The 25608-nt window shown below is 48.9% G+C and overlaps 1 protein-coding gene across 3 annotated transcripts in view; it reads left to right on the top strand.

Annotated features, from left to right (window-relative positions):
• Nucleotides 1–2048: 2048 nt before the first annotated feature.
• The window catches only part of ZBTB47 (zinc finger and BTB domain containing 47), a 48970-nt gene continuing 25410 nt past the window's right edge, over nt 2049–25608 (top strand). For 2 of the 3 annotated variants that reach the window (XR_014503661.1, XM_083406323.1), the window contains exon 1: nt 2049–2462. Coding sequence is in view for 1 of the 3 variants with exons in the window: in XM_083406323.1 (XP_083262449.1) it covers nt 2460–2462 (3 nt within the window). In the remaining 2 variants the exon portion in view is untranslated. The remainder of the gene's footprint in view (nt 2463–25608) is intronic. The other variant, XR_014503662.1, reaches the window with a different exon arrangement.

Here is a 25608-nt window from a genome sequence, read left to right on the forward strand (position 1 = left end):
TGCAGCCTTAAGAGGGGCTGAGTTTTCCGATCCAGGCACGAAATAAAAGGAGCGAGCCAGGGCCAGATTTAGGTTTGATGAGGCCCTAAGCTACTGAAGGTAATGGGGCCCTTTATATGCCCAGCTGTCCTTTGTCAACAACAAATTGTCGCTGGTTTTTTGTGTGTTGAATATATGCTATATGGTAATTTATGGACCTAATAGGTATCTCAAGCCATTTGCACATAACAAAATATGCATTTTATCAAAGTAATTGTTGAACAGAAATACCATTAAGAAGCAGCATACAGTGGCACCTCGGGTTAAGTACTTAATTCGTTCCGGAGGTCCGTTCTTAACCTGAAACTGTTCTTAACCTGAAGCACCACTTTAGCTAACGGGGCCTCCCGCTGCTGCCGCACGATATCTGTTCTCATCCTGAAGCAAAGTTCTTAACCCAGGGTAATATTTCTGGGTTAGCACAGTCTGTAACCTGAAGCGTCTGTAACCTGAAGTGTACGTAACCCCAAGTACCACTGTATCAATAGTGAAATATAGCCCTGTTTAGGGAAGCTTTTAATGTTTGATGCATTACTGTATTTTAATATTTTTTTGGGAAACTGCCCAGAGTGGCTGGGAAAGCCCAGCCAGATGGGTGGGGTTTTATTTATTTATTTATTTATTTATTTATTTATTTATTTGCTGGAGGAGACTCTTGAGAGTCCCATGGACTGCAAGAAGATCAAGCCTATCCATTCTGAAGGAAATCAGCCCTGAGTGCTCACTGGAAGGACAGATCCTGAAGCTGAGGCTCCAAGACTTTGGTCCCCTCATGAGAAGAGAAGACTCCCTGGAAAAGACCCTGATGTTGGGAAAGATGGAGGGCACAAGGAGAAGGGGACGACAGAGGACGAGGTGGTTGGACAGTGTTCTTGAAGCTACCAGGATGAGTTTGACCAAACCCTGGGAGGCAGTGGAAGACAGCAGTGCCTGGTGTGCTCTGGTCCATGGGGTCATGAAGAGTCGGACACGACTAAATGACTAAACAACAACAATTATTATTATATACAATCCAGAAGTATATTAATAGTGAAATAATTATTAAGTTCTAACTTAAAATGGGGGGCCCATTACTTACAATCATAGGAGCCTACACAACACAAAACACTGTTACTGTATGTAGGTTTTATTTTATTTGTTTTTTAGCTTATATTTTCATAGAATCATAGAGTTGGAAGAGACCACAAGGGCCATCGAGTCCAACCCCCTGCCAAGCAGGAAACACCATCAGAGCACTCCTGACATATGGTTGTCAAGCCTATGCTTAAAGACCTCCAAAGAAGGAGACTCCACCACACTCCTTGGCAGCAAATTCCACTGTCGAACAGCTCTTACTGTCAGGAAGTTCTTCCTAATGTTTAGGTGGAATCTTCTTTCTTATAGTTTGGATCCATTGCTCCGTGTCCGCTTCTCTGGAGCAGCAGAAAACAACCTTTCTCCCTCCTCTATGTGACATCCTTTTATATATTTGAACATGGCCATCATATCACCCCTTAACCTCCTCTTCTCCAGGCTAAACATGCCCAGCTCCCTTAGCCGTTCCTCATAAGGCATCGTTTCCAGGCCTTTGACCATTTTGGTTGCCCTCCTCTGGACACGTTCCAGTTTGTCAGTGTCCTTCTTGAACTGTGGTGCCCAGAACTGGACACAGTACTCCAGGTGAGGTCTGACCAGAGCAGAATACAGTGGCACTATTACTTCCCTTGATCTAAATGCTATACTCCTATTGATGCAGCCCAGAATTGCATTGGCTTTTTTAGCTGCCGCGTCACGGCATTTTGGAAATGTACATCCAGTATGTTTTTTCCCCTTTAAGTTTTTTGGTGGCCCCCAAGAGAGTGGGCCCCCTAAGCTATAGCTTGTTTAGCTTATACATAAATCCGGCTCTGGAAGGGGCGGCCACCCCTGTGCAGGCCGGCTATTTGGTTGGGTGGCAGCGCGCCTTGCAAAAGTCCCTTTAAATTGGAGCGAGCGAGAGAGAGGAAAGGTCCGCGCGCAGGCGCACGGGAGGCGGCGCCTCCAATCAGCTGGGCCCGGCTTCTGGCATTGGCAGCGCGCTGCCAGGCTCGCCTGCCTCTTCCTCCGGGGCTGACAGGGCGATGGGGGGGCCGGAGTGAAGCAGCCGCCAAAGGGGCGGGCGGCGGGAGGGGAGGAGGAGCGGCAGCAAGCCAGAGGCAGCCGCGGCGGCGGAGGGGAGACGAGAGCGCAGGAGGGCCCCCCCCGCTGCAGCCGAGCAGAAGGAACCACTGCAGAGGAAAAGGGGGAAGGAGAAAGAAAAAAAGGGAGGAGGAGAAAACCTTTAAAAAGAAAAGAAAAAGAAAGATCTAATCTGTCACATTCCAACATTTTCATGGAGATCACAACCCCCCAGCAAGCAGAGGAGCACCGGGGCTCAATTGACCGGAGACCCTCGCATCAAAATGGTACAGGATCCGATACTTCATTTCTCTCTCTTTTTCTGCCTTATTTCATTATTTATTTGGGGTCGGCACAGTTGCTCCCCTTGCAAACTTGCCCCTCGATCGCTGCGATTATTCTGTCTCTCTCTCTCCCCATCTGCCCACCCCCCGTTAGCATTTTTCTCACTTCTGTGTGTCCACATTGCAAAGCGCAGATGTGCGTGCGTGCAAGCCAAGGTGGATCAGAAGGGGGTAGGGCTCTTATTTTATTTTATTTGCATGCATAATTATACATCTAATATCTCCCCTGCATCTATAGGCTCTCTCCTCTTTTTTCTTGTTTTTTGCAAGTGGGGGGCAGCCGAGATGTGCAGAGAGATGCTGGAAGAACGTACAATAGCTGTCTTGTTGCCTGCGAAGAGTTAAAATTCCTTCATAGCTGGGCCGACGCTGTGGCGATGGATTAGCTCACCCCCCAAATTGCAATCGTTACAAGTTGACGGGTCTGCTTGCAGTCGTATATAGCCGTCGGAAGCCTCGCCGGCTTGTTTTCCCCTTTCTGGTGAACTCGGAGTGACGTTCGTGTTTAGGTGCATTGTCTAGGAGCTTTCAGGCAAAGTGTGGCTTCCGATGGGGTGGTGTCGGTTTAGGAAGAGAGAGAGAAACCCCCCCCCCATCTGCTTGGAGGTATTGAATTGCAAGAGGGTCGCTATGGGATTTGTGACAGTTTACTCTCCAGCCCCCGTTTATCTAGCAAGTCTGCTCAAGTTTGCATTGGTTTCGAGGGGGGGGGGGGCGGGATTCCGCCCCCTCCCCCATGCGACACTTCCCCCTTTTCTCCTTTTGCAGAAATGAAGGTGTGTTTCTGCGCTGGAAAGGTGGGAGACCTTGCGTTTGCAATTGCGAGAAGGTGTCAGCTTAAAAGAGGGGGGGCTGGAGCCTTACAACACACACACACACACACACACACACACACACGGCTCAAGGGCAGGGACAAGATCAGGAAAATACATTTTATTGGAAGTGACACTATGTGGATGCTTGGGATGAGGGGCGCTGAAAGGGTTATTTGGCCACGAGAAGCCCTGGATTGCAAGGAAGGCCTACAGTTCTTCAGCAGTGCAGATGGGTAGGATCCGGAACCCAAAAGTTGTATATGGATTTCTGGGTTTCGGTTGTGTGTGTGTGTAAGTTCTACATCTGGTTTGCAAATAGGGGTGGTGTTGTGGGGGTTTTTTTGGTGTGGAAAAGCTGTAATCCAAAACTCCCGATCTTCAGTCTTTGCATAGTTTGGCCTGCGTCGTAGAGCTTGCTCCTCACGCAAACGCTTCTTCGCTCCACAATCGCAGCACTGTCAGGCTGGCAGGCATGTGTGAATGGACCATCGCAGAGCAGACAGAATTCTTGGGTCATCTGGTGTCGCTCGAAATAGCCTCAGTGGTTTAACCTCCTGAATTCAGCTTTCTAAGGTGCTAAAGACACACCTTTTTCTGCCCTTGCCTTGTGACACTTGAGGTGTGTGTGTTTTAGGACCTGTTCCCACAACTGTGATTTCATAGAATCATAGAATCATAGAGTTGGAAGAGACCACAAGGGCCATCGAGTCCAACCCCCTGCCAAGCAGGAAACACCATCAGAGCACTCCTGACATATGGTTGTCAAGCCTCTGCTTAAAGACCTCCAAAGAAGGAGACTCCACCACACTCCTTGGCAGCAAATTCCACTGTCGAACAGCTCTTACTGTCAGGAAGTTCTTCCTAATGTTTAGGTGGAATCTTCTTTCTTGTAGTTTGGATCCCTTGCTCCGTGTCCGCTTCTCTGGAGCAGCAGAAAACAACCTTTCTCCCTCCTCTATGTGACATCCTTTTATATATTTGAACATGGCTATCCTATCACCCCTTAACCTCCTCTTCTCCAGGCTAAACATGCCCAGCTCCCTTAGCCATTCCTCATAAGGCATCGTTTCCAGGCCTTTGTTTTAGCTGGTTCTAATGCAGGGTTTCAAACTGTTCCAACCCGCCCTGGGATCCGCTGGTGAAGGAATAATGGGAATAGGAATAATGGGTGGGATTCGGCTAACTAGTCCTGTCAGCAGAAACTCACAGAAAAGCATCTGTGTGAGCAGGGCTTCTCCTCCTCTGCTATGCGCCCCTGAAATTGACTTGTGGGGGTAGAATCCTCCAAAACAGCATATGGAGGGAGGACAGTGGTTCAGATTCGCTAGGTGCATTTTGCACCAGGCACGGGTGGCGCTGTGGGTTAAACCACAGAGCCTAGGACTTGCCGATCAGAAGGTCGGCGGTTTGATTCCCCGCGACAGGGTGAGCTCCCGTTGCTCAGTCCCTGCTCCTGCCAACCTAGCAGTTCGAAAGCACGTCAAAGTGCAAGTAGATAAATAGGTACCTCTCCGGTGGGAAGGTAAACGGCGTTTCCGTGCGCTGCTCTGGTTCGCCAGAAGCGGCTTAGTCATGCTGGCCACATGATCCGGAGGCTGGACGCCGGCTCCCTTGGCCAATAAAGCGAGATGAGCGCCGCAACCCCAGAGTCACAACTGGACCTAATGCTCAGGGGTCCCTTTACCTTTACCTTTATTGGCCACTTGCGACCAAGTGAAGGTACCTGGGAGACAGGATGACACCTGATGTCTCCACGCTCTGGAGGTGCATGCCTGGGGAACCCTGGATCTTGGCTTTTCCCCACACACGAATACCCCATCCTGTAGAATTCCATCTGTTCTATTTTATCTGCACCATCAGGAATGAATTTCAGGAACCAAAACGCTTTTTCCGTGCAGCCTGAGCAGGAGCGGTGAACGATGTTATAGTTAATTGCTGTGGCTTGTCTTCACCCCACTCACTGTTATGAATGGTCTGTGTCACCGTTAAGAAAAAAGAGGTAGGAATAGGCCAATATATATATGTGGACAGTTCCTGGGTAAAAGTGAATTTTCTTCTTTTAAGTTCTCAAAGTTCTTCACCTGGTTCAGGGTTGTCCTCTGAACTAGCCAGATGTTTAACTGAGAATCAATAAGTCCATCACTTGAAAAATAAGACTTTAGAGCCGCCTTTCCCCAAAATGGCAACTAGGCATTCCATGTTGGCAACTGTAACGTTGGTTTAAGGCAAAAAGGTAAAGGACGCCTGGACGGTTAAGTCCAATCAAAGGCGACTATGGGGTTGCGGCGCTTATCTTGCTTTCAGGCCAAGGGAGCCGGCGTTTGTCCACAGACAGCTTCTGGGTCATGTGGCCAGCATGACTAAATGCTTCTAGTACAGCGGAACACCGCAACAGAAACCAGAGCGCACGGAAACGCTGTTTACCTTCCCGCTGCAGTGGTACCTATTTATCTACTTGCATTGGCATGCTTTCGAACTGCTAGGTTGGCAGGAGCTGGGACATAAAGCCAGTGTGTTGTAGTGGTTAAGAGCAGTGGACTTGTAATCTGGTGAACCGGGTTTGATTCCCTGCTCCTCCACATGCAGCTGCTGGGTGACCTTGGGCTAGTCACACTTCTCTGAAGTCTCTCAGCCCCACTCACCTCACAGAGTGTTTGTTGTGAGGGAGGAAGGGAAAGGAGAATGTTAGCCACTTTGAGACTCCTTCAGGTAGTGATAAAGCGGGATGTCAAATCCAAACTCTTCTTCTTCTTCAATGGGAGCTCACTCTGTTGTGGGGATTCGAACCACCGACCTTCCAATCAGCAAGCCCAAGAGGCTCAGTGGTTTAGACCGCAGAGCCACCTTTGTCCCCTAGCTTATTTATCTGAGTTTCTAACACTGGGAGGAGATGAGGGATTGTTTTGTCTAGATGGAAACAGCAGCATAATGTGACATTGCATTTCTCATCGTCATCATCACCATCATCATTATTATATGTGCTTGTGAATCACCCTGTAGAGCAGTTCGTCTCCCAAGCTGTGTCCTTGAAGTCGGATAATGCCTCTTGCTTGTTTGGACGGGAGGTGAAAAAGAGGTGTGAAATAACTTCTTGTTTAGTCGGGTCCAACTCTTTGTGACCCCCTGGACCAGAGCACGCCAGGCACTCCTGTCTTCCACTGCCTCCCAGGGTTTGGTCAAACTCATGCTGGTAGCTTCGAGAACACTGTCCCACCATCTCGTCATCTGTCGTCCCCTTCTCCTTGCCCCCTCCATCTTTCCCAGCATCAGGGTCGTTTCCAGGGAGTCTTCTCTTCTCATGAGGTGGCCAAAGTATTGGAGCCTCAGCTTCAGGATCTGTCCTTCCAGTGAGCACTCAGGGCTGATTTCCTTAAGAATGGATGGGTTTGATCTTCTTGCAGTCCATGGGACTCTCAAGAGTCTCCTCCAGCAGCACAATTCAAAAGCATCCATTCTTTGGCGATCAGCCTTCTTTATGGTCCAGCTCTCACTTCCATACATCACTACTGGGAAAACCATAGCTTTAACTATACGGACCTTTGTCGGCAAGGTGATGTCTCTGCTTTTTAAGATGCTGTCTAGGTGAAATAACTAGCTTACTGTGAAAAAGGTAAGTTTTACATTTGCTGCCCCGCCCATTTCTGCCTCTGGCCCTGCCCACCACTGCCATGTGGCCCTTGAAACATTGCCTGGGAAGGAATGTGGGCCTCTGGTTGAAACAGGATCCCCACACATGCTGTAGAATCATGGATCCGGGAAGTATCTGAGTGTCTATACATGATTGAACTTTCCTTGGCTATGAGATGGAACCTCTCTCTTCAGAGATAGTATATTTTTGAATATATGGAGGTGCTGGAGGCCAAACAACAGGGAAATGTTCTTGACTTCCTGACTTGCTTCAACACTGGCATCCAAAAAACTGGGTGGTGGCCAGGGCCCCTGTGCCTGTACTTAGAATCATAGAATAGAATCATAGAGTTGGAAGAGACCACAAGGGCCATCAAGTCCAACCCCCTGCCAAGCAGGAAACACCATCAGAGCACTCCTGACATATGGTTGTCAAGCCTCTGCTTAAAGACCTCCAAAGAAGGAGACTCCACCACACTCCTTGGCAGCAAATTCCACTGTCGAACAGCTCTTACTGTCAGGAAGTTCTTCCTAATGTTTAGGTGGAATCTTCTTTCTTGTAGTTTGGATCCATTGCTCCGTGTCCGCTTCTCTGGAGCAGCAGAAAACAACCTTTCTCCCTCCTCTATGTGACATCCTTTTATATATTTGAACATGGCTATCATATCACCCCTTAACCTCCTCTTCTCCAGGCTAAACATGCCCAGCTCCCTTAGCCGTTCCTCATAAGGCATCGTTTCCAGGCCTTTGACTTGCTGTGGGATTGAATCCAACAGGTGAAGCCTTTCTGGGCTTGGAGAGTTAGTGATGGGGAAGATCACCACCTGTTAGGGCCCTGCCTGACACACCGTGGTTAACAGGAATTACGTCAGGAAAACAGGTGGCAACCCCACCTGGTTTCAGTAACACAGAAAACAAGGATTGTCTATGCAGCATTAAGATTTAGGAAAACATAGTGGTTACAGTGGATAACAGTCTTAGCGCGACTCAGCTATGGTTTTTCAGGGGAAAACTGATGGAAGCCGTGGTAGGTCATATTGTGTGGGTGCTGACTTTTAGAACCCTAAACAGCCTTGGCCCCAAATACCTGAAGGTGCGTCTCCACCCCCATCGTTCAGCCCGGACACTGAGGTCCAGCTCCAAGAACCTTTGGGCGGTTCCCTCACTGCAAGAAGTGAAATTACAGGGAACCAGGCAGAGGGCCTTCTTGGTAGTAGCACCCATTCTGTGGAATGCCCTCCTATCAGCTGTCAAGGGGATGAATAATTATACAACTTTTAGAAGACATCTTAAGGCAGCCCTGTACGTGGAAGTTTTTAATGTTTGATGTTTTATTTCTGGCCTAGAAGACAAAACCTGTAAGGAAGGTCTAGCCAGTGTGGTGTGGTGGTTAAGAGCGGTAGTCTCGTAATCTGGGGAACCGGGTTCGCGTCTCCGCTCCTCCACATGCAGCTGCTGGGTGACCTTGGGCTAGTCACATTTCTCTGAAGTCTCTCAGCCCCACTCAGCTCACAGAGTGTTTGTTGTGAGGGAGGAAGGGAAAGGAGAATGTTAGCCGCTTTGAGACTCCTTAAAGGGAGTGAAAGGCAGGATATCAAATCCAAACTCCTCCTCCTCCTCCTCTTCTTCTTCTTCTTCTTCTTCTGAAAGATCAGGGAAGAAGAAGAAGATTGGGCTGGCGTTAAAGCTTATCAATCACATTTGCTTAGGATAGGAAAAGCAGCAGATATAAACAAGACTTGGGCATTTCTCCTTCTCCAGTGCTTAACTTTGCTCTGCCTCTGTTTAGCTAGGTTTTTAGGAAGACTAGGGCATCTCCTTCTCTTCAAGCCGCTATTGGACAGACACCTGATGGGGATCCTTTATGGGCCTTGACTTGGAAGAGATGAGGACTATTCGTATTGAGGTGTAACCCCCATGGACACGAATGGAAAACTTCCTCCCATGTAAATAAGTTTGGATGAGGGATTTTCTTTAGCACTGCAGCAGGGGAAGGAATTGCTTTTAACTCCCCCTTCTAACTTCTGGGGTCCCAATAATTATCAGGAGCCCCCTCCCAATCTGATGCTATTTGCAGATATTTATTTTTAATGTGCTCTTTCCATCAAGTTTACTTTCCATTGTAAAATGGATCCTCTGTATAGGAGGTGCAACAGTTGTGAGGCAAAACCAGCCTAAAGAAATAAGATTGAAGATTCTAAATGGCCTGGGACCAAGATGTCTCAGGGGAGTCTCCGATGCAGTTGGACTCCAGCCAGGATGTCCAGGGACAATGAGAGTCCAACGTCATCTTGGAGGACCATGTCTAGGTTCTAAAAAGAACCCCCACCTTGGAAAGACCACTTAAGTCCTGAGTGTAAATTACTTAACTGCATCACTGATTTTCAGATCTGGGCCATGAGCAGCAGTCTGAGGTGAGCCAGGAACGAAGACCCATTGAACAAGTCCCTAGTCAGGAGCATGGATATAGAACCACATCAGAGTTCAGGAAGACCTTTTTGGCTCAAGCAAGACTCGGTTCATACAGGAAGCCCTTTTATCCTACTTCCTGTCTTGGAAGATCCAATGGCCAGCCTGGGTGGGTGGAATCAGCCCAGGACCTGAAGATCCCAAGAAGCTATCTCTTGTCATTCAGTGGTTTGTCATGTAGGGTAGTTGTCCACAAAGCCTAGTAGCTCATGGCAAGTGTGTATATATGCATGTAAAAGTATAGCATATGGGGCTGAATCTGGTCCTCTGGGTTTCTCTGGTCTCTGGACATGTCCACACACCATGTTGTTCGCCCTCCTTGAGTGCTTTGGTCTGGCTAGGATGAGTCCTTCAACTGTGATCATGGCTCTTCCTTGCTGAGATAGAGAGCTGTGTAGGAACCACCAATGTATGTGGCTAGAAAAGTAGCCTACTAAGCAAAGGTTAGAGTTCCATGCATTGCTGTGCCCACTTTCGTCTCTACTTGGGCCTACTGTGGACACGTGGCCCTTGGAAGTTTGCCTGTAAAAGGATGAGGCCCTCGAGGTAGATTCCCCACCCCTGAATCCAGCAAGCAAGCAGTTGTGTTGTAGAGGCCTGCTCATTAGAGAGCCAAGATTGGCTGCCGTTCCCCGTTGAATGCACACCTAATGGCGAATCCAGGTTATGTGACGCACCCATTTAGGTCTCATTCGGAGAGTTTGATTTGACTGAATCCCCAAGCCCTGTTTGTGGTCAAAATTGGCACATGTTTATTGGGCTGTGCGGGAATTTGAGTGTATAGAACAAGGACCTGTCTTCAAAACTATGGCTGTGGAAGATTTCTCATCATCCCATGCTCTTTTGGGTCACTGCAACAGTTGGTTTTGAGTGTCCATAGAAGGAGAAGAAAAGATTGGCAATGTTTAGGTTTTATTGATAAGGAGGCTTCTTCTAGTTTACTCATCCCTGTTTCATTGAGCGTCCGTCGCTCAAAAAGCAAGACTTCACCAATACTGACTTGCTTCTTCATTAGGCCTGATGTAGAGTAATGTGGTGGGACGTGGGTGGCGCTGTAGGTTAAACCACAGAGCCTAGGACTTGCCAATCAGAAGGTCGGCAGTTTGAATCCCCGTGACGGGGTGAGCTCCCGTTGTTCAGTCCCTGCTCCTGCCAACCTAGCAGTTTGAAAGCACGTCAAAGTGCAAGTAGATAAATAGGTACCGCTCTGGTGGGAAGGTAAACGGCATTTCCATGCACTGCTCTGGTTCGCCAGAAGTGGTTTAGTCCTGCTGGCCACATGACCCGGAAGCTGTACGCTGGCTCCCTCGGCCAATAAAGCGAGATGAGCGCCGCAACCCCAGAGTCGGTCAAGACTGGACCTAATGGTCAGGGATGCCTTTACCTTTACTTAGAGTAATGTGGCATTTTATTTCCTGGCTTTGTTGTTGTTGTTTTTTTCATGGGGTGCAGTTGCTTCTTGGCTAGGAAATAGAGGGCTGTTTTTGGCCCTGGCAAAAGTCTTCCCTCTTTGGGTTTTTCCTTTTTCCTTTCGGTATGTCGATGTCAAAAGGTGCCAAATGTGCTTGTCCATTCAGAGCGAGAGTCAAGCATTACAGGGAACATGTCTGTCCACTGGGCTGGCTGTTTCATATCCCCCATCCTTTCCAGGTCAGATCTGATTGGCTGCCCTATATCATGATGTCATCCTGTCCACTAAGTGATCCCTGATTGGCTAGGAGCACTGTCCCGAGGAGGAAGCCCACCCCACTTTTTAAAAGCTTCCGGACCCCTGGCCAGTCAGAGAAAGAGCAGGCAGCGAATGATGGATTTGGGGGAGCATTTCTTCAATGTCTCTCCGCCCCCCACCAAAATCTCACAGGGCTCCAAATGAGTGAACACTAATGCAACCTACTAAAAAATGCCAACAAAAAGCATTTGGTGAACATCAAACAATTACTTGCTTCATTGTGGGCGCCAGCTATAACCAACAGAGCATTTATGCTGAATCTCACATTTAATTTTAGCAATAAAGGAGTTCTGTACTCTGTGGAACGAGGCATTAAGCTATGGCTGCCCTCTCCCTTTTACTTGGAAGATAGAGAAAATGTGATTGTCTTGCTTCGCAATCACGTAGTGCTCAAAGCAGAGCCCAGACGTGATCTAGTAATCTTTGCACCTGCCCTGTTAGGTTAGTATTGTCCTAACCTAACGCCCTCGGCGCTGGATCTCAGTGTCCGGGCTGAATGATGGGGGTGGAGACGCTCCTTCAGATAATATCGTAGGTGTGTTTCTGGACTGTACCATTCCCAAGTTCCAAGTGCTGTTGAGCAATTCCATATGGGAAGGAGGTCCCCGTGTGCAGAAAACCAGTATGTCAGGGAAAAGACTGGGCTAGCCCCTTCTTCCAGAGACACTTCTCTCCCCCCCCCCAATTTTTTAAAATTAATTTTCACAAAATTATAAACAAACAAAACAAACAAACAAACACAAATCATAATCTTATTAAAAATTATACTTATTCACCTTGTTAAGTGACTTCCTCGCTTCCCCTTGGTTGAATTTCCATGTATATCCATTTAACGGTTTTCCAAATCTTATAAAATTTAACTTAAGCGTTAACACCTTTAAATCTTTTCATTTTGAAATTATACAAATTGATTCGTCACTTAGCTTATATAAAATCATAAGCCAATTAGTTATCTGCAAGTTATTTCCAACAGATACGCTTCTTTTCTATGCTCAGGAATTATTATTTTTTTGCATTTGGCCGTGTGAACTATCTAACCAGGTCTGCTACTTCACCCGCTGTTTGGGAGAAGCAGGCCTTCGTGGTCGTATCTTGGAAGCTGAGTGCACACACAGTCACACACATCTCTATTGAGGTCCCAGCTGCTGCTGGTGGAGTAGTAGAAATTGCACCCTTCTTCCAGAGTAGCAGTCACACTGGAGACCTCTTTTCAGGCTAAAGAAAAAGGGGGGGAAATGGTTTGCAGTGCCTCTGCACTCCGATGTCTTTTGCAACTGTTCCTTCCAGCCTCCAGCGCAGGCCTCGCATTCCAAGCATAACCTTGGCACTCACATCCAGCCGGTGGGAGCCTTTGGCGTTCAAGGCCGGGCCCCGTGAGGCTAACATGCTTTTCAGGGCGAACCGTGGGATTAACGGCACTTGGAGAATGCAAGCGGTTCTGCCTGTGTGTGCGTGGCGACGAGCAAAAGCCCTGTTATGTAAAAAGGGAATTTATTTATTTATTATAATTTTTTTTAAAGTAATCTGGGCTCTCTAGGAAAGCTGTTCCGGATGGCGGAACCCAGATCCACCGATCTCACGATGATGGTGGAAAGCTCTCCTCGCTCTCTGCTTCTCTCTCTCTCTCTCCCCTGATCCTCTGCTCTTTTAATAAAAGTGTGCCATTATGCAATTGCGAGAGACGTGGCATTGTGCCCTTAATAACGCAGCTAGTAATTTGAGCACTTTTCTGGAAATGGCAGTCAAGTGCCAGGCTTTTGAAGGAGGGGAGGGCAATCATCATTTTGCTCGAATTAGCACGGCGCTGAGCTCGGGAGCGCGAGAGATTGCCGCTGTCAGGGATGGGCTAAGGAGAGCCCAAAGCAGAGTCGCCCTGCAAAGGAACGTGGCTAGGGAGCCCTTGGTTCAAGGCATCGTGCAGAAAGGGGGCTGCCCCCCAAAAAATCGATTTGCTGGAGTAGTGGCTTCTTCCTGGAGAGATCAAAAGGCAAGCAGGAAGGGAGACCTAAACTACTCTGGTTCCTTTTGGCTGGACCCTTATAAGTTTTGGACTCTTAACTTTGGCTGCATACACACCGTACATTAAAAACCCGTTCCCAGCCTCCCTCTGAATTCTGGGATGCTCAGGTGGCGCAGAGTGCCTTCCATCAGCTTCGCCTGGTTGCCCAGCTGCATCCTGAGAGCCAGTGTGGCGTAGTGGTTAAGGGCGGTGGACTCGTAATCTGGTGAACCGGTTTCGCTTCCCTGCTCCTCCACATTCAGCTGCTGGGTGACCTTGGGCACTTCTCTGAAGTCTCTCAGCCCCACTCACCTCACAGAGTGCTTGTTGTGGGGGAGGAAGGGAAAGGAGATTGTTAGCAGCTTTGAGACTCCCTAGAGTAGTGATAAAACGGGATATCAAATCCAAACTCTTCTTCTTCATCATCCTTACCTTGACAGGGACAGCCTAACTACTGTTGTCTAAGGTAAAGGTAAAGGTACCTCTGACCGTTAGGTCGAGTCGCGGACGACTCTGGCGTTGCGCGCTCATCTCGCTCTGTAGGCCGAGGGAGCCGGCGTTTGTCCGCAGACAGCTTCCGGGTCATGTGGCCAGCATGACTAAGCCGCTTCTGGCAAACCAGAGCAGTGCACGGAAACGCTGTTTACCTTCCCGCCGGAGCGGTACCTATTTATCTACTTGTACTTGACGTGCTTTCGAACTGCCAGGTTGGCAGGAGCAGGGACCGAGCAACGGGAGCTCACCCCGTCGTGGGGATTCGAACCGCCAACCTTCTGATCTGCAAGCCCTAGGTTCTGTGGTTTAACCCACAGCGCCACCCGCATCCCTGTTGTCTATGCTCTGGTAAACTCCAGGTTAGATCGCTGCAATGTGTTGTATGTAGGGCTGCCTCTGAAGACGGCTCAGAGCATATAACGCCGATCCTGGTCCGACTGCATTGGCTACCAATTACAGTAGTTTCTCGGCCCAATTCAAACTCCTGGTTCTGACCTATAAAGCCTTAAACGACTCAGGACCGCAATGCCTCAAGAACCCCTCTTTCCATAAATCTACCTGGACCCTGAGATCATCTTCTGAGGTCCTTTCTCATGTCCCTCCTCCATGCGAGGTCCGGACCGGGGCAGCAACGCAAGAAAAGGCTTTCTTTCTCCCTTCCTTCTTTCCTTCCTTCCTCTTTTTTTAGCAATTTTTATTTTGCTTTAAACAAATACAGATAAATACGAACAACCAAAATTACAAAAGAAAAATCCTTAATAATAATGGAAAAGGCTAAAAAAAACTACAAAAAATATCAAAGTACATGGCGTAGAACATAAGCCATTATAGGAAAGAAAAAAGGAAAGGAGAAGGAGAAGGAAGAAAAGGGGGGGGGAAGGGGGGATGCAGTGGAATACTCTCCCCGGAAAAGTTCATCTGACGCCTTCATTATACACCTTTAGACGCCAGGCAAAATGTTCCTTTCCAACCAGGCCTTGGGCTGATTGACGTCCCATGCCCTTTTAAAATGTATTGCGGAAGGAGGGGGCTATTGGGTCGTTTCTGTTTTTGTTATGTATTTTGTGTTTTGTTATATTGCAATTTTATTTTGTGAACCACCCTGAAATCTATGGGTATAGGATGGTATATACAAATGTTAAAAATAATAATACAGTGGTGCCTCGCATGATGAAAAACTCGCAAGACGAAAGAGTTTTTTGTTTTTTGAGTTGCTTCGCAAGACAAATTTCCCTAAGGGCTTGCTTCGCAAGACGAAAATGTCTTGCGCCTTTTTCTTAAAACCGTCAATGCATTCCTATGGGAAACCGTCAATGCATTTCCTATGGGAAACCGTGCTTCGCAAGACGGAAAATTCACAAGGCGAAAAAACTCCAGGATGAATTAATTTCGTCTTGCGAGGCACCACTGTAATAATAATACTGGGGTCACCTTGTGATCTTTCAAGGCCTAGTGGGAATTTGAAACCCAATGTCCCCTGTCCAGTCCTTTGCTCCACTCGCTATATCACACCGACTCTCAAGGCAAATGTACTCTGTGCAAGCTCAGAGGCATGGCTTCATTAAAAAAATTGAGCTAAGCCACTAAGGAACTCTGGCCCCATGGTGAGGGAACTTTTGAAACCGAAAGGCGGCAACTCTTATTTGCAGCTTCTTGGTTGCCCAGCTGACTTCTCCGATGAGAAAAACAGGAGTTTGGGCTGTGCTGCGACTGAGCTGATAAGGTTTTGTTTGAACGATCCCGGCTTGTCATGCCGTACATCTGCGGCAACAGGATACACGGCAAACCCTCTTTCCCTGTGAACTCAATGTGTCAAAACATTAGGCGTTCTTCAAATGTTTTTCATTGAATGCTTCGCTGCGATTTCCCCCACAGCTCTGAAGGATGAAGGCTCTGTCACTTCTACGTTTGCTTGTCTGCATGGAAAAAGAAAATGTTGTCGGGTTTTTTTGTTTTTCAGTTCTTTCCCCTGTTAGTTGGCACCTCTCTTTTCTAATCTAGACCACATTTACAAGTACAAGTCACCCAGTAAAGGGAAACTAGACTTAAAAACTTGAGGTAGTATTTTGCGGTGACAAAAGTGTTGGGCTTGAGCCGGGAAGAGCCGAGTTCGAATTCTCAGTTGGTCCAGAGCTGCCTCAGGTTACTGATGCTGGGTCTGTACAGATGTTATGCCTGCCTGGTTTGATGTTTCACAAACAGGCCGTGAGGAGCTTCAGCCTTGTACAGTGGTACCTCGGGTTACATATGCTTCAGGTTACATACGCTTCAGGTTACAGACTCCGCTAACCCAGAAATAGTGCTTCAGGTCAAGAACTTTGCTTCAGGATAAGAACAGAAATGGTGCTCCGGCAGCGCATTGGCAGCTGGAGGCCCCATTAGCTAAAGTGGTACCTCAGGTGAAGAACAGTTTCAGGTTAAGAACGGACCTCCGGAACGAATTAAGTACTTAACCCGAGGTTCCACTGTATATATACTGCCTACTCCTTCAGCTCAGGAACCACAATTCTGGGCTTCTGACTTTTGTTTGTGGCAACCTGGTTTCCGGGTATGTCCGAATGGGCAAAGAACGCTTTGCCCTCGCCTACAGTTTTGCGGTACGTGGTTGCATCCTACTCCAAAATAGCGGAAGCACCTAGAGCAGCCTTTCTCAACCTGCGGGTCCCCAGATGTTGTTGAACTACAACTCCCATCACCACTAGCTAGCAAGGCCAGGGCTCAGAGATGATGGGAGTTGTAGTCCAACAACATCTGGGGACCCACAGGTTGAGAACCGCTGACCTAGAGGAAGGGGAACAGACAGACTCCTTGGGGCTGGTTCATGTAACACTAAACCATGGTTTGCAATTGTGTCTCGTTTCCGCCTCCTGGGAATGTGTCCTTGAACTCTGGCGACGCCTCTTGTCAGCAAGGGGTGTGGCCTGAGGAGGGTTATGAGGGCCGGGCAGAGGGTCCTGAGGACCACATTTGGCCCCAGACCCTGAGTCTCCCCATCTCTGGTTCGCAGCTACCTATTACGTGGAGAAGGCGGTTGCAATCTGAGGCTTTTTTTTTGTCGGCTACCTCCTTTTTGGGAGGTCCTGAGCCTCAAGGAGGTTAGATTGGTCTCAACTAGGGCCAGGGCCTTTTCAGCACTGGCCCCGACGTGGTGGAGCACTCTGTCACAAGAGACTAGGGTCCTGCGGGACTTGACATCTTTCCGCAGGGCCTGCAAGACAGAGCTGTTCCACCTGGCCTTTGGTTTGGACTCGGTCTGACCCTTATGTTTCTCTCCCCTTATGGCTTTGATCTATGGGCTACTTTTAAAATGAGGCTGCATTTTAAATTGTCTTTTAACCTGTATTTTAAATTTTGTTCCCCCCCCTCTCTTTTTCTCTTATTATGTTTTAACTGTGATTTTATTGGTGTTAGCCGCCCTGAGCCTGACTCCGGCTGGGGAGGAGGGTGGGGTATAAATAAAAATTATTATTATTATTATTATTATTATTATTATTATTATTATTATTATTTTCTCCATCCTGTCTGGTTCTGTCCTCCATCTGGTTTCCCCCCCTTCCTTTTTCGCTCCTGCCATGCCCCCCCCTTTAAAAAGAAAAAGAAAAAAAGCCCCCCAAGCACTTTGCACATAATGAACTCGCTGTAACCCCTCATGAATCTCCCCCTCGTAAAACTCTGTTGACGGAGATGGGATGAGGCCGGCCAGCCTGCCTCAAAAATCTCTTCGCGCTGACCTTCACTCGGCCTCGCTGGAGAGCCTGGACCGCAGCCGACCCTGGATAAGCAAGGCTGGCTGCTCTCCCTCGCAGGCCCCTCCAAGGCCTCTGGGTTTTGGGGGGACGCCAAGAGGAGAGCTGCAGGGCTCCGGTGTCTTCCTTCGAAGCTGGTGGGCCGCTGAAAGGGAGAGTTTTGCAGAGTGCATAAAAGCGAGGTGCCCTCGGAAAGGTTGCGGCCCCTTATTGTTGTTGTTTAGTCGTTTAGTCGTGTCCGACTCTTCGTGACCCCATGGACCAGAGCACGCCAGGCACTCCTGTCTTCCACTGCCTCCCGCAGTTTGGTCAAACTCATGCTGGTAGCTTTGAGAACACTGTCCCACCATCTCGTCCTCTGCCGCCCCCTTCTCCTTGTGCCCTCCATCTTTCCCAACATCAGGGTCTTTTCCAGGGAGTCTTCTCTTCTCCTGAGGTGGCCAAAGTATTGGAGCCTCAGCTTCAGGATCTGTCCTTCCAGTGAGCACTCAGGGCTGATTTCCTTCAGAATGGATAGGTTTGATCTTCTTGCAGTCCATGGGACTCTCAAGAATCTCCTCCAGCACCATAATTCACAAGCATCCATTCTTTGGCGATCAGCCTTCTTTATGGTCCAGCTCTCACTTCCATACATCACTACTGGGAAAACAATAGCTTTAACTATATGAACCTTTGTCGGCAAGGTGATGTCTCTGCTTTTTAAGATGCTCTCTAGGTTTGTCATTGCTTTTCTCCCAAGAAGCAGGCATTTTTTACGTTCCCTTTTAAAGAAGAGCCTTCTGCCTTTGCTGGATCTGTTCCGGCAATACGTTGGGAGTAAGGCGTGGCGCTGTTGGGTGGGTGGGCAGCCCAACGTGTCTGTTTCCGCTCCTTATTTTTGCAGTCCAAAGTTCAGTTCTCCACATTTGCATATCTAACGGCTCACGAAAAGCCGCCAGCCTTTTACTGCGGAATTCTCCTAGCAGACACACGCCGGTATGCCATTTGGTATAATGACCCATTTACAGTCGTAAAGGTAAAGAGACCCCTGACCAGTTGTGGCCGACTCTGGTGTTGCGGCGCTCATCTCGCTTTATTGGCCGAGGGAGCATACAGTTTCCAGGTCATGTGGCCAGCATGACTAAGCTGCTTCTGGCGAACCAGAGCAGCGCACAGAAACGCCGTTTACCTTCCCGCTGGAGTGGTACCTATTTATCTACTGCTAGGTTGGCAGGAGCTGGGACTGAGCAACGGGAGCTCACCCCGTCGCGACCTTCTGATGGCAAGACCTAGGCTCTGTTGTTTAACCCACGGTGCCACCCGCATTAGGTCCCCTTTTAAAGGAGGTCCCCTTATGCGTTCGTACCCATAAGTTGCATTATTTGGAGCTCTGTCTTCTGAGATCTCACTGGCATCCAGCATGGAAATCTGCTTCGTGAGAATCTCAGCTTGTGCCTTTTTAAAATGAGTCTGGTTCTCTTGGCCAGAATGCCTGCCAGCAGTACTGACTGGAGGAATCTCAGAAGTTTATGTGTATGTGTGATTACTAGATTTCCAAGAATCGGGTTGTGGGGGAGGGGAGGGAGAGATTTCACTGCCCTCCAAAGTTCTCTGTCATTTTCTGAACCTGGCAAAAGAATGTGTAATCGGTACATGTATCTGAAGAAGTGTGCATGCAGGCGAAAGCTCCTACCAATAACAAACTTAGTTGGTCTCTAAGGTGCTACTGGAAGGAATTTTTTTATTTTCTTTCGACTATGGCAGACCAACATAGCTACCTACCTGTACCGGGTACTTTTCAAGCAGACCTGCTTAATTTGCATCATGTATACAGACTGCACATCAGCTCCCCCCCCACCTTAAATTAAAACTATCTTCTCCTACAGAAGTAAAGGTAAAGGGACCCCTGACCATTAGGTCCAGTCATGGACAACTCTGGGGTTGCGGCGCTCATCTTGCTTTACTGGCCGAGGGAGCCGGCATACAGCTTCCGGGTCATGTGGCCAGCATGACTAAGCCGCTTCTGGCGAACCAGAGCAGCGCACGGAAACACCGTTTACCTTCCCGCCGGAGCAGTACCTATTTATCTACTTGCACTTTTGGGTGTGCTTTCAAACTGCTAGGTTGGCAAGAGCAGGGACTGAGCAAGGGGAGCTCACCCTGTTGCAGGGATTCGAACCACCGACCTTCTGATTGGCAAATCCTAGGCTCTGTGGTTTAACCCACAGCGCCACCCGTGTCCTCTACAGAGGTAATCTCCCCAAATAACTGGTTTGCTCAGCGTGAGCAAGGATCAAAGCCTGCTTGCTGGCAATGGTTCAAATACCCATGTTCTTAATTTATTCGAGCAAAATGAAGCAACAAATTCCTGAACAGTTACCATAGATAAGCTCTCCCCCAAAACAACAACAACAACAGGTTGCTATGACTTCTTTCTTGTTAACTGTATAACGGTGGATGGTCTGGAATAGCCCATACTGCCTTTATGAATAAGAGGTGATATGTAATACAGTGGTACCTTGGGTTACAGATGCTTCAGGTTACATACTCCGCTAACCCAGAAATAATATCTCGGGTTAAGAACTTTGCTTTAGGATGAGAACAGAAATTGCGGAGAGGCTGCAGCAGGAGGCCCCATTAGCTAAAGTGGTGCTTCAGGTTAAGAACAGTTTCAGGTTAAGAATGGACCTCTGGAATGAATTAAGTTCTTAACCCGAGGTACCACTGTAGCTAGGTCTGTGTTGTTGATTTTGGGGAATGGTGGGCGTTTTCACTGCTCCCCCCTAGGCACCCCATAAAATTACCTCTCCATTTTTATTTTTGCTTTTCCATTGCATCTTTTTAATTTGCAAGAAATGGACCCGTTTGCCGTGACACGAACAAGCTGCTGTAAGCCTTGAATATATGTACAAAGCCATGAACAACTTGAGTCCAGGGTACCTTAAGGACCAAGCTCAGTCACTGATAACATCCAAAGAAGCACTGTTAGTTGTTCCCCATGTTACAGAAGCCCTATTGTCTTCCACTAAAAGTAAGCATTTAGCGTCACCAGGTCCGTGCCGTGGAACCACCGAGAAGGCCCTCTACCTGGTTCCCTGTAACCTCGCTTCTCACAATGAGGGAACTGCCAGAAGGCCCTCAGAGCTGGACCTGGGCAGAACGATGAGGGTGGAGACGATCCTTCAGGTATACTGGGCTGAAGCCATTTAGGGCTTCAAAGGTCAGCACCAACACTTTGAATCATGCTCGGAAACATACTGGGTACCACTTGCTAGATTCCTCCCTGAAATAATCGCCTGCTTGACTCCTGCTTGCTTTTGCACCTCTTTGCAAAGGAGATGCCAGGATGTACAGTGGGTGCTCGGGTTTCAAACATGATCCGTGCAGGAGGCACGTTCGCAACCCGCAGCACCTCATCTGCACACCCACGGGTTGCGATTCTGCGCTTCTGCGCCTGCTCAAAGCGCAATTTAGCGGTTCTGCGCATGCACGAGAGCCGAAACCCGGAAGTAACCCGTTCCGGTGCTTCTGGGTTCGCTGCGGTGCGCAACCTGAAAACGTGCAACCTGAAACGTCTGTAACCCGAGGTATGCCTGTACTTTGAACTTTCTGTAATGCAAACCCCTTTGAGTAAAGAACCTACTTTCCTCTTCCTCCTTGCAATGGCTGGCTGTGAATATGCAGGCAGGGAGCTTACAAGTTTGTGCTTCTGTCACTCTGGGCAGCTGTTCAGCTGTGACAATGGCCTTCTCTGGGAATGAGAGAGGGAGGGAGGAAAGTCTCTGGGATCAGAGTGACCTTGAATGCCTCTTGGGAGCGGTGCAAGGCGGCACCAACAGGATTTTTGCACCCGAGCGGGGCTTCCTCCTCCTTCTGTGACAAGCTCCATCATGGGCCCCTCTCGTGCCCCAGAGCGCTGCCGGGAAGCGCTTGGATCAGCTATGATTAATTCGACTCCCTCGGGGGAAGCGTTTGCTAAGACAGCGCAGGCGAAGACCTGGAATGGGGTCTTCCGTCTCGCCTCGTCAGGCTCGGAGCCATACATGGCGTGCCTCAAAGCAGCAGAATCTCTTGCATGAGCAAAATGCCATGAGGCTGTGTGTTTCTTCAGGGGTGGTGCAAAAACGAGGATCACGATATTGCAAGGACTCATTTGCACGGGACAGTGGGGATCTTACGGGGACGTCGCTTAGTGGTGGAGGGTCTGCTTCACTGCCAGAAGGTCCCAGGCCCTGAATTGAATCCTGCCTGAAATGCTGGAGAGATGCTGCCAGCCAGTGTGGACAACATGGAGCTAGTGGCAAGGCCAGTGCGGTGTAGTGGTTAAGAGCGGTGGAATCGTAATCTGGTGAACTGGGTTCGCTTCCCCGCTCCTCCACCTGCAGCTGCTGGGTGATCTTGGGCTAGTCACACTTCTCTGAAGACTCTCAGCCCCACTCACCTCACTGTGTGTTTGTTGTGGGGGAGGAAGGGAAAGGGAGATTGTTAGCCGCTTTGAGACTCCTTCGGGTAGTGGAATATCAAATCCAAACTCTTCTTCTTCTTCTATGTCCCTACTGCGCACCCTAGCAACATGGGTTCTTAATTCTTATTTGTTTGGACCCTTTAGTAGCCCATTTCCCCTCCTCTGATTAAGGAAGTACCCTAAGCAGCTTAACAAGAGCAGAAATGACTGAAAAATAAATGCAGAAAATAACGCAAGCAGCAATTAAAAATAATAAAAGCTGGGGAGAGCCTTGGGAAAGAAACCTTTTAAAGGTGATTGGTGGATTGAGTAGCAAGACCAGTGGTGGGTGGAATGGTCAAGAAGGCGGTTTTTGCATGTGCTATAGAGGGAAGTGTGGGGCAGACGGGGCTCGTCCCCCTGGGAAGGGAGCCCATCTAGGAAAACTCATCCTAAACCTCCACTGGCTTGTGGGGATATCTTTGGAGAAGAAAAGCCCAAGGAGGAAACCCTACACAAATGCAAAGTGGATCCCCAAGACAGTTGGATGATGATGAAGAAGAGGAGTTTGGATTTGATATCCCGCTTTATCACTACCCTAAGGAGTCTCAATCCTGCCAACCTAGCTGTTCAAAGCACATCAAAGTGCAAGTAGATAAATAGGTACCACTCCGGCGGGAAGGTAAACGGCGTTTCCGTGTGCTGCTTTGGTTCACCAGAACCGGCTTAGTCATGCTGGTCACATGACCCGGAAGCTGTACGCCGGCTCCCTCGGCCAATAAAGCGAGATGAGCGCTGCAACCCCAGAGTCGTCCGCGACTGGACCTAATGGTCAGGGGTCCCTTTACCTTTAAGGAGTCTCAAAGCGGATAACAATCTCCTTTCCCTTTCTCCCCTACAACAAACACCCTGTGAGGTGAGTGAGGCTGAGAGACTTCAGAGAAGTGTGACTAGCCCAAGGTCACCCAGCAGCTGCATGTGGAGGAGCGGGGAAGCAAACCCGGTTCCCCAGATTACAAGTCCGCTGCTCTTAACCACTACACCACACTGCATGACACCTTGTATGCCTCCTTCTGGCAACTCCTGCAGCCAAGCTGGTGCCCAACAACTTGCCCTGCGTTCCTTTGGACCACATCAGCGAGGCCGAGAGGCGAGTCTTGTTGCCTGGGCAGCCCAGGACCTCCACACACACCTCCCAGGTTTGCGCCCCGGGGAGGTCACTTCAGTGCTCCTAACACAGAGGTTTGACCTCACCCTCGGAGGCACACTCCATTGATTCTTGAGACAGATGGATGCCAGCAACAACAGCAGTAGTAGTAGTAGTAATAATAATAATAATAATAATAATAATAATAATAATAATAATTATTTATACCCTGCCCATCTGGCTGGGTCCCCCCAGCCACTCTGGGTGGCTTCCAACAAAACACTAAAATACAATAACCTATTAAACATTAAAAGCTTCCCTAAACAGGGCTGCCTTCTGATGTCTTCTAAAAGTATGGTAGTAGTTGTTCTCTTTGACATGTGGTGGGGCCACTACCTGGGTTCCACAGGGCGGGCGCCACTACCAAGAAGGCCCTCTGCCTGGTTCCCTGTAGCTTTACTTCTCGCAGTGAGGGAGCCGCCAGAAGGCCCTTGGAGCTGGACCTCTGTGTCCGGGCAGAACAATGGAGGTGGAGACGCTCCTTCAGATATACTGGACCGAGGCCGTTTAGGGCTTTAAAGGTCAGCTCAATGTGTGTGCATTGATCAGGGCTGGGGAGTGTATGGCCTTATAGATATTGAGGGGCCACAACTCCCAATATCTCTGACCATTGTTTATGCTGGCTGGGGCTGATGAGAGCTGGAGTCCAGCAGCATCTGGAGGCCCACACGTTCCTTAGCTGTGTGGCATTCAATGGATAGGTTAGTTTCTTTTACAATCTCGTTCTGATATATTCCCCCCTTGCTGGTTTTCTGAGGGGTGCTGCAGAGACAGAAGAAATGTAAACGAAGCCGTAAGAATTGCCTTTCCCCTGTTGCTTAAAGCCACGAAGTGCCTTTGTCTGAGAAAGCTGCACCTAACCAGTGCCAGAATAACTCGTTTGGTTAGAGCGTGGTGCTGATAATGCCAAGGTTGCAGGTTCAATCCCTGTAAGGAATAACGGCATATTCCTGCATTGCAAAGGGTTGGTCTAGATGGCACCTTAGGGTCTCTTCCTACTCTACAATTCTGTGAGCTATTGCAGCCAATAGAGTGTGGATTTGCCCACTCAGTCCGGACCAGCAGATTCACCTGCCCACCCAGAATTTGCTCCTGAGGAGCAAGGTCTTTCGTTTCAGCCTGGCCGCAGGCTCCTATTGCACACCGGCGGGTCACCGCGACCCTCTCTGCCATTTAATCTGGCTCATGTTCATAATAGTGTGCTGGCAAGGGGCACCCGAGTTCCCCCCAGATGGGTTTAATAACTCTCTTTCTCCCTCTCTACGCTATCTGGTCATGATCAGCTCAGGATCTTTCTCCCCGAAGCATTGAAAAAGCAAGCGGATTGTGCAATTAAAAAAGAGGAGAAGATGATAAAGCGTCCCCTAGTCGCGTGCCAACGCAGCTCAGCTGCAAAACTGTCAACTGCAGAATCAAGTCAGACTGAGGGAGGGGAAAGGAGGGAGGAATAAACTCCAAAGGAGGCAGTAGAGGGAGAATGTGTGTGTGCTCAGATCAGGGTCGGATTATGCAATGGTTTTTTTTTATTTTTGAGGAAGGCAGCTGCCAAGGAGGAGATGCCAAAAATCCACTCGCTCGGCTTTGGCCGATTATTTTGCTGTCGTTCCGAAGAAGCTCAGAAGGCAGCTCGGGGCTTATTCTGTAATGAAGTTTCAGCCGTTTATTTATCTTTCTTGTTCTCTGGAGGCAGCCACCCAGAGGGGGGGCTTCTCTGCCTGACCCTCTCCTCCCAGGCCACAGATCACACCAGCCTTGCTTTGCACCTTCCTTGATTCTGTTTGGCAGACTGAAATGCGTCCTTGAAGCCTGATCTCGCCTCTTGCCTTCCTGGATAGAGAGGCTGTGTGTCTGTGTGTGTGTTTGAGTGTGTTTAGAAACTAGAATACTATACAAAGGTAACACTTGCATTCGTCGCTCTGTCCGCTTTTGCCTGTCGCCCATGGCCCCCAGAAGACTGCCTCAAAAGGAATTCGGCCCTCAAGCTCCCAAGCTTCCCTTCCCTTGTTATGCAACGAAGAACATTCGGCCTGATATCCTTTTGCCAGTGTTACAGCCTCCCACTGATCATTTGTTCACGTTCATCGCATTTCTCCTTTACTTAAAGGTAAAGGGACCCCTGCCCATTAGGTCCAGTCATGGCCAACTCTGGGGTTGTGGCGCTCATCTCGCTTTATTGGCCGAGGGAGCCGGCGTACAGCTTCCGGGTCATGTGGCCAGCATGACTAAGCCGCTTCTGGCGAACCAGAGCAGTGCACGGAAACGCCGTTTACCTTCCCGCCGGAGTGGTACCTATTTATCTACTTGCACTTTGACGTGCTTTCGAACTGCTAGGTTGGCAGGAGCAGGGACCGAGCAACGGGAGCTCACCCCGTCGCAGGGATTCGAACCGCCGACCATTCTGATTGGCAAGTCCTAGGCTCTGTGGTTTAACCCACAGTGCCACCCACGTCCCTCAGCCTCACCCGCGACACCCGCGCCCCTTTAATTGCCTAACTGCAAACCCCCTTTTCTATTGTTGGTCAGCGAGTTGTTGTTTTGCACTGGAACGCTTTAATCTACCCTAACTGTGCAATCCCAAA

The sequence above is a fragment of the Podarcis tiliguerta genome (genome assembly GCF_965153285.1).
Source record: "Podarcis tiliguerta genome assembly, chromosome: 12".
Lineage (NCBI taxonomy): Eukaryota > Metazoa > Chordata > Lepidosauria > Squamata > Lacertidae > Podarcis > Podarcis tiliguerta.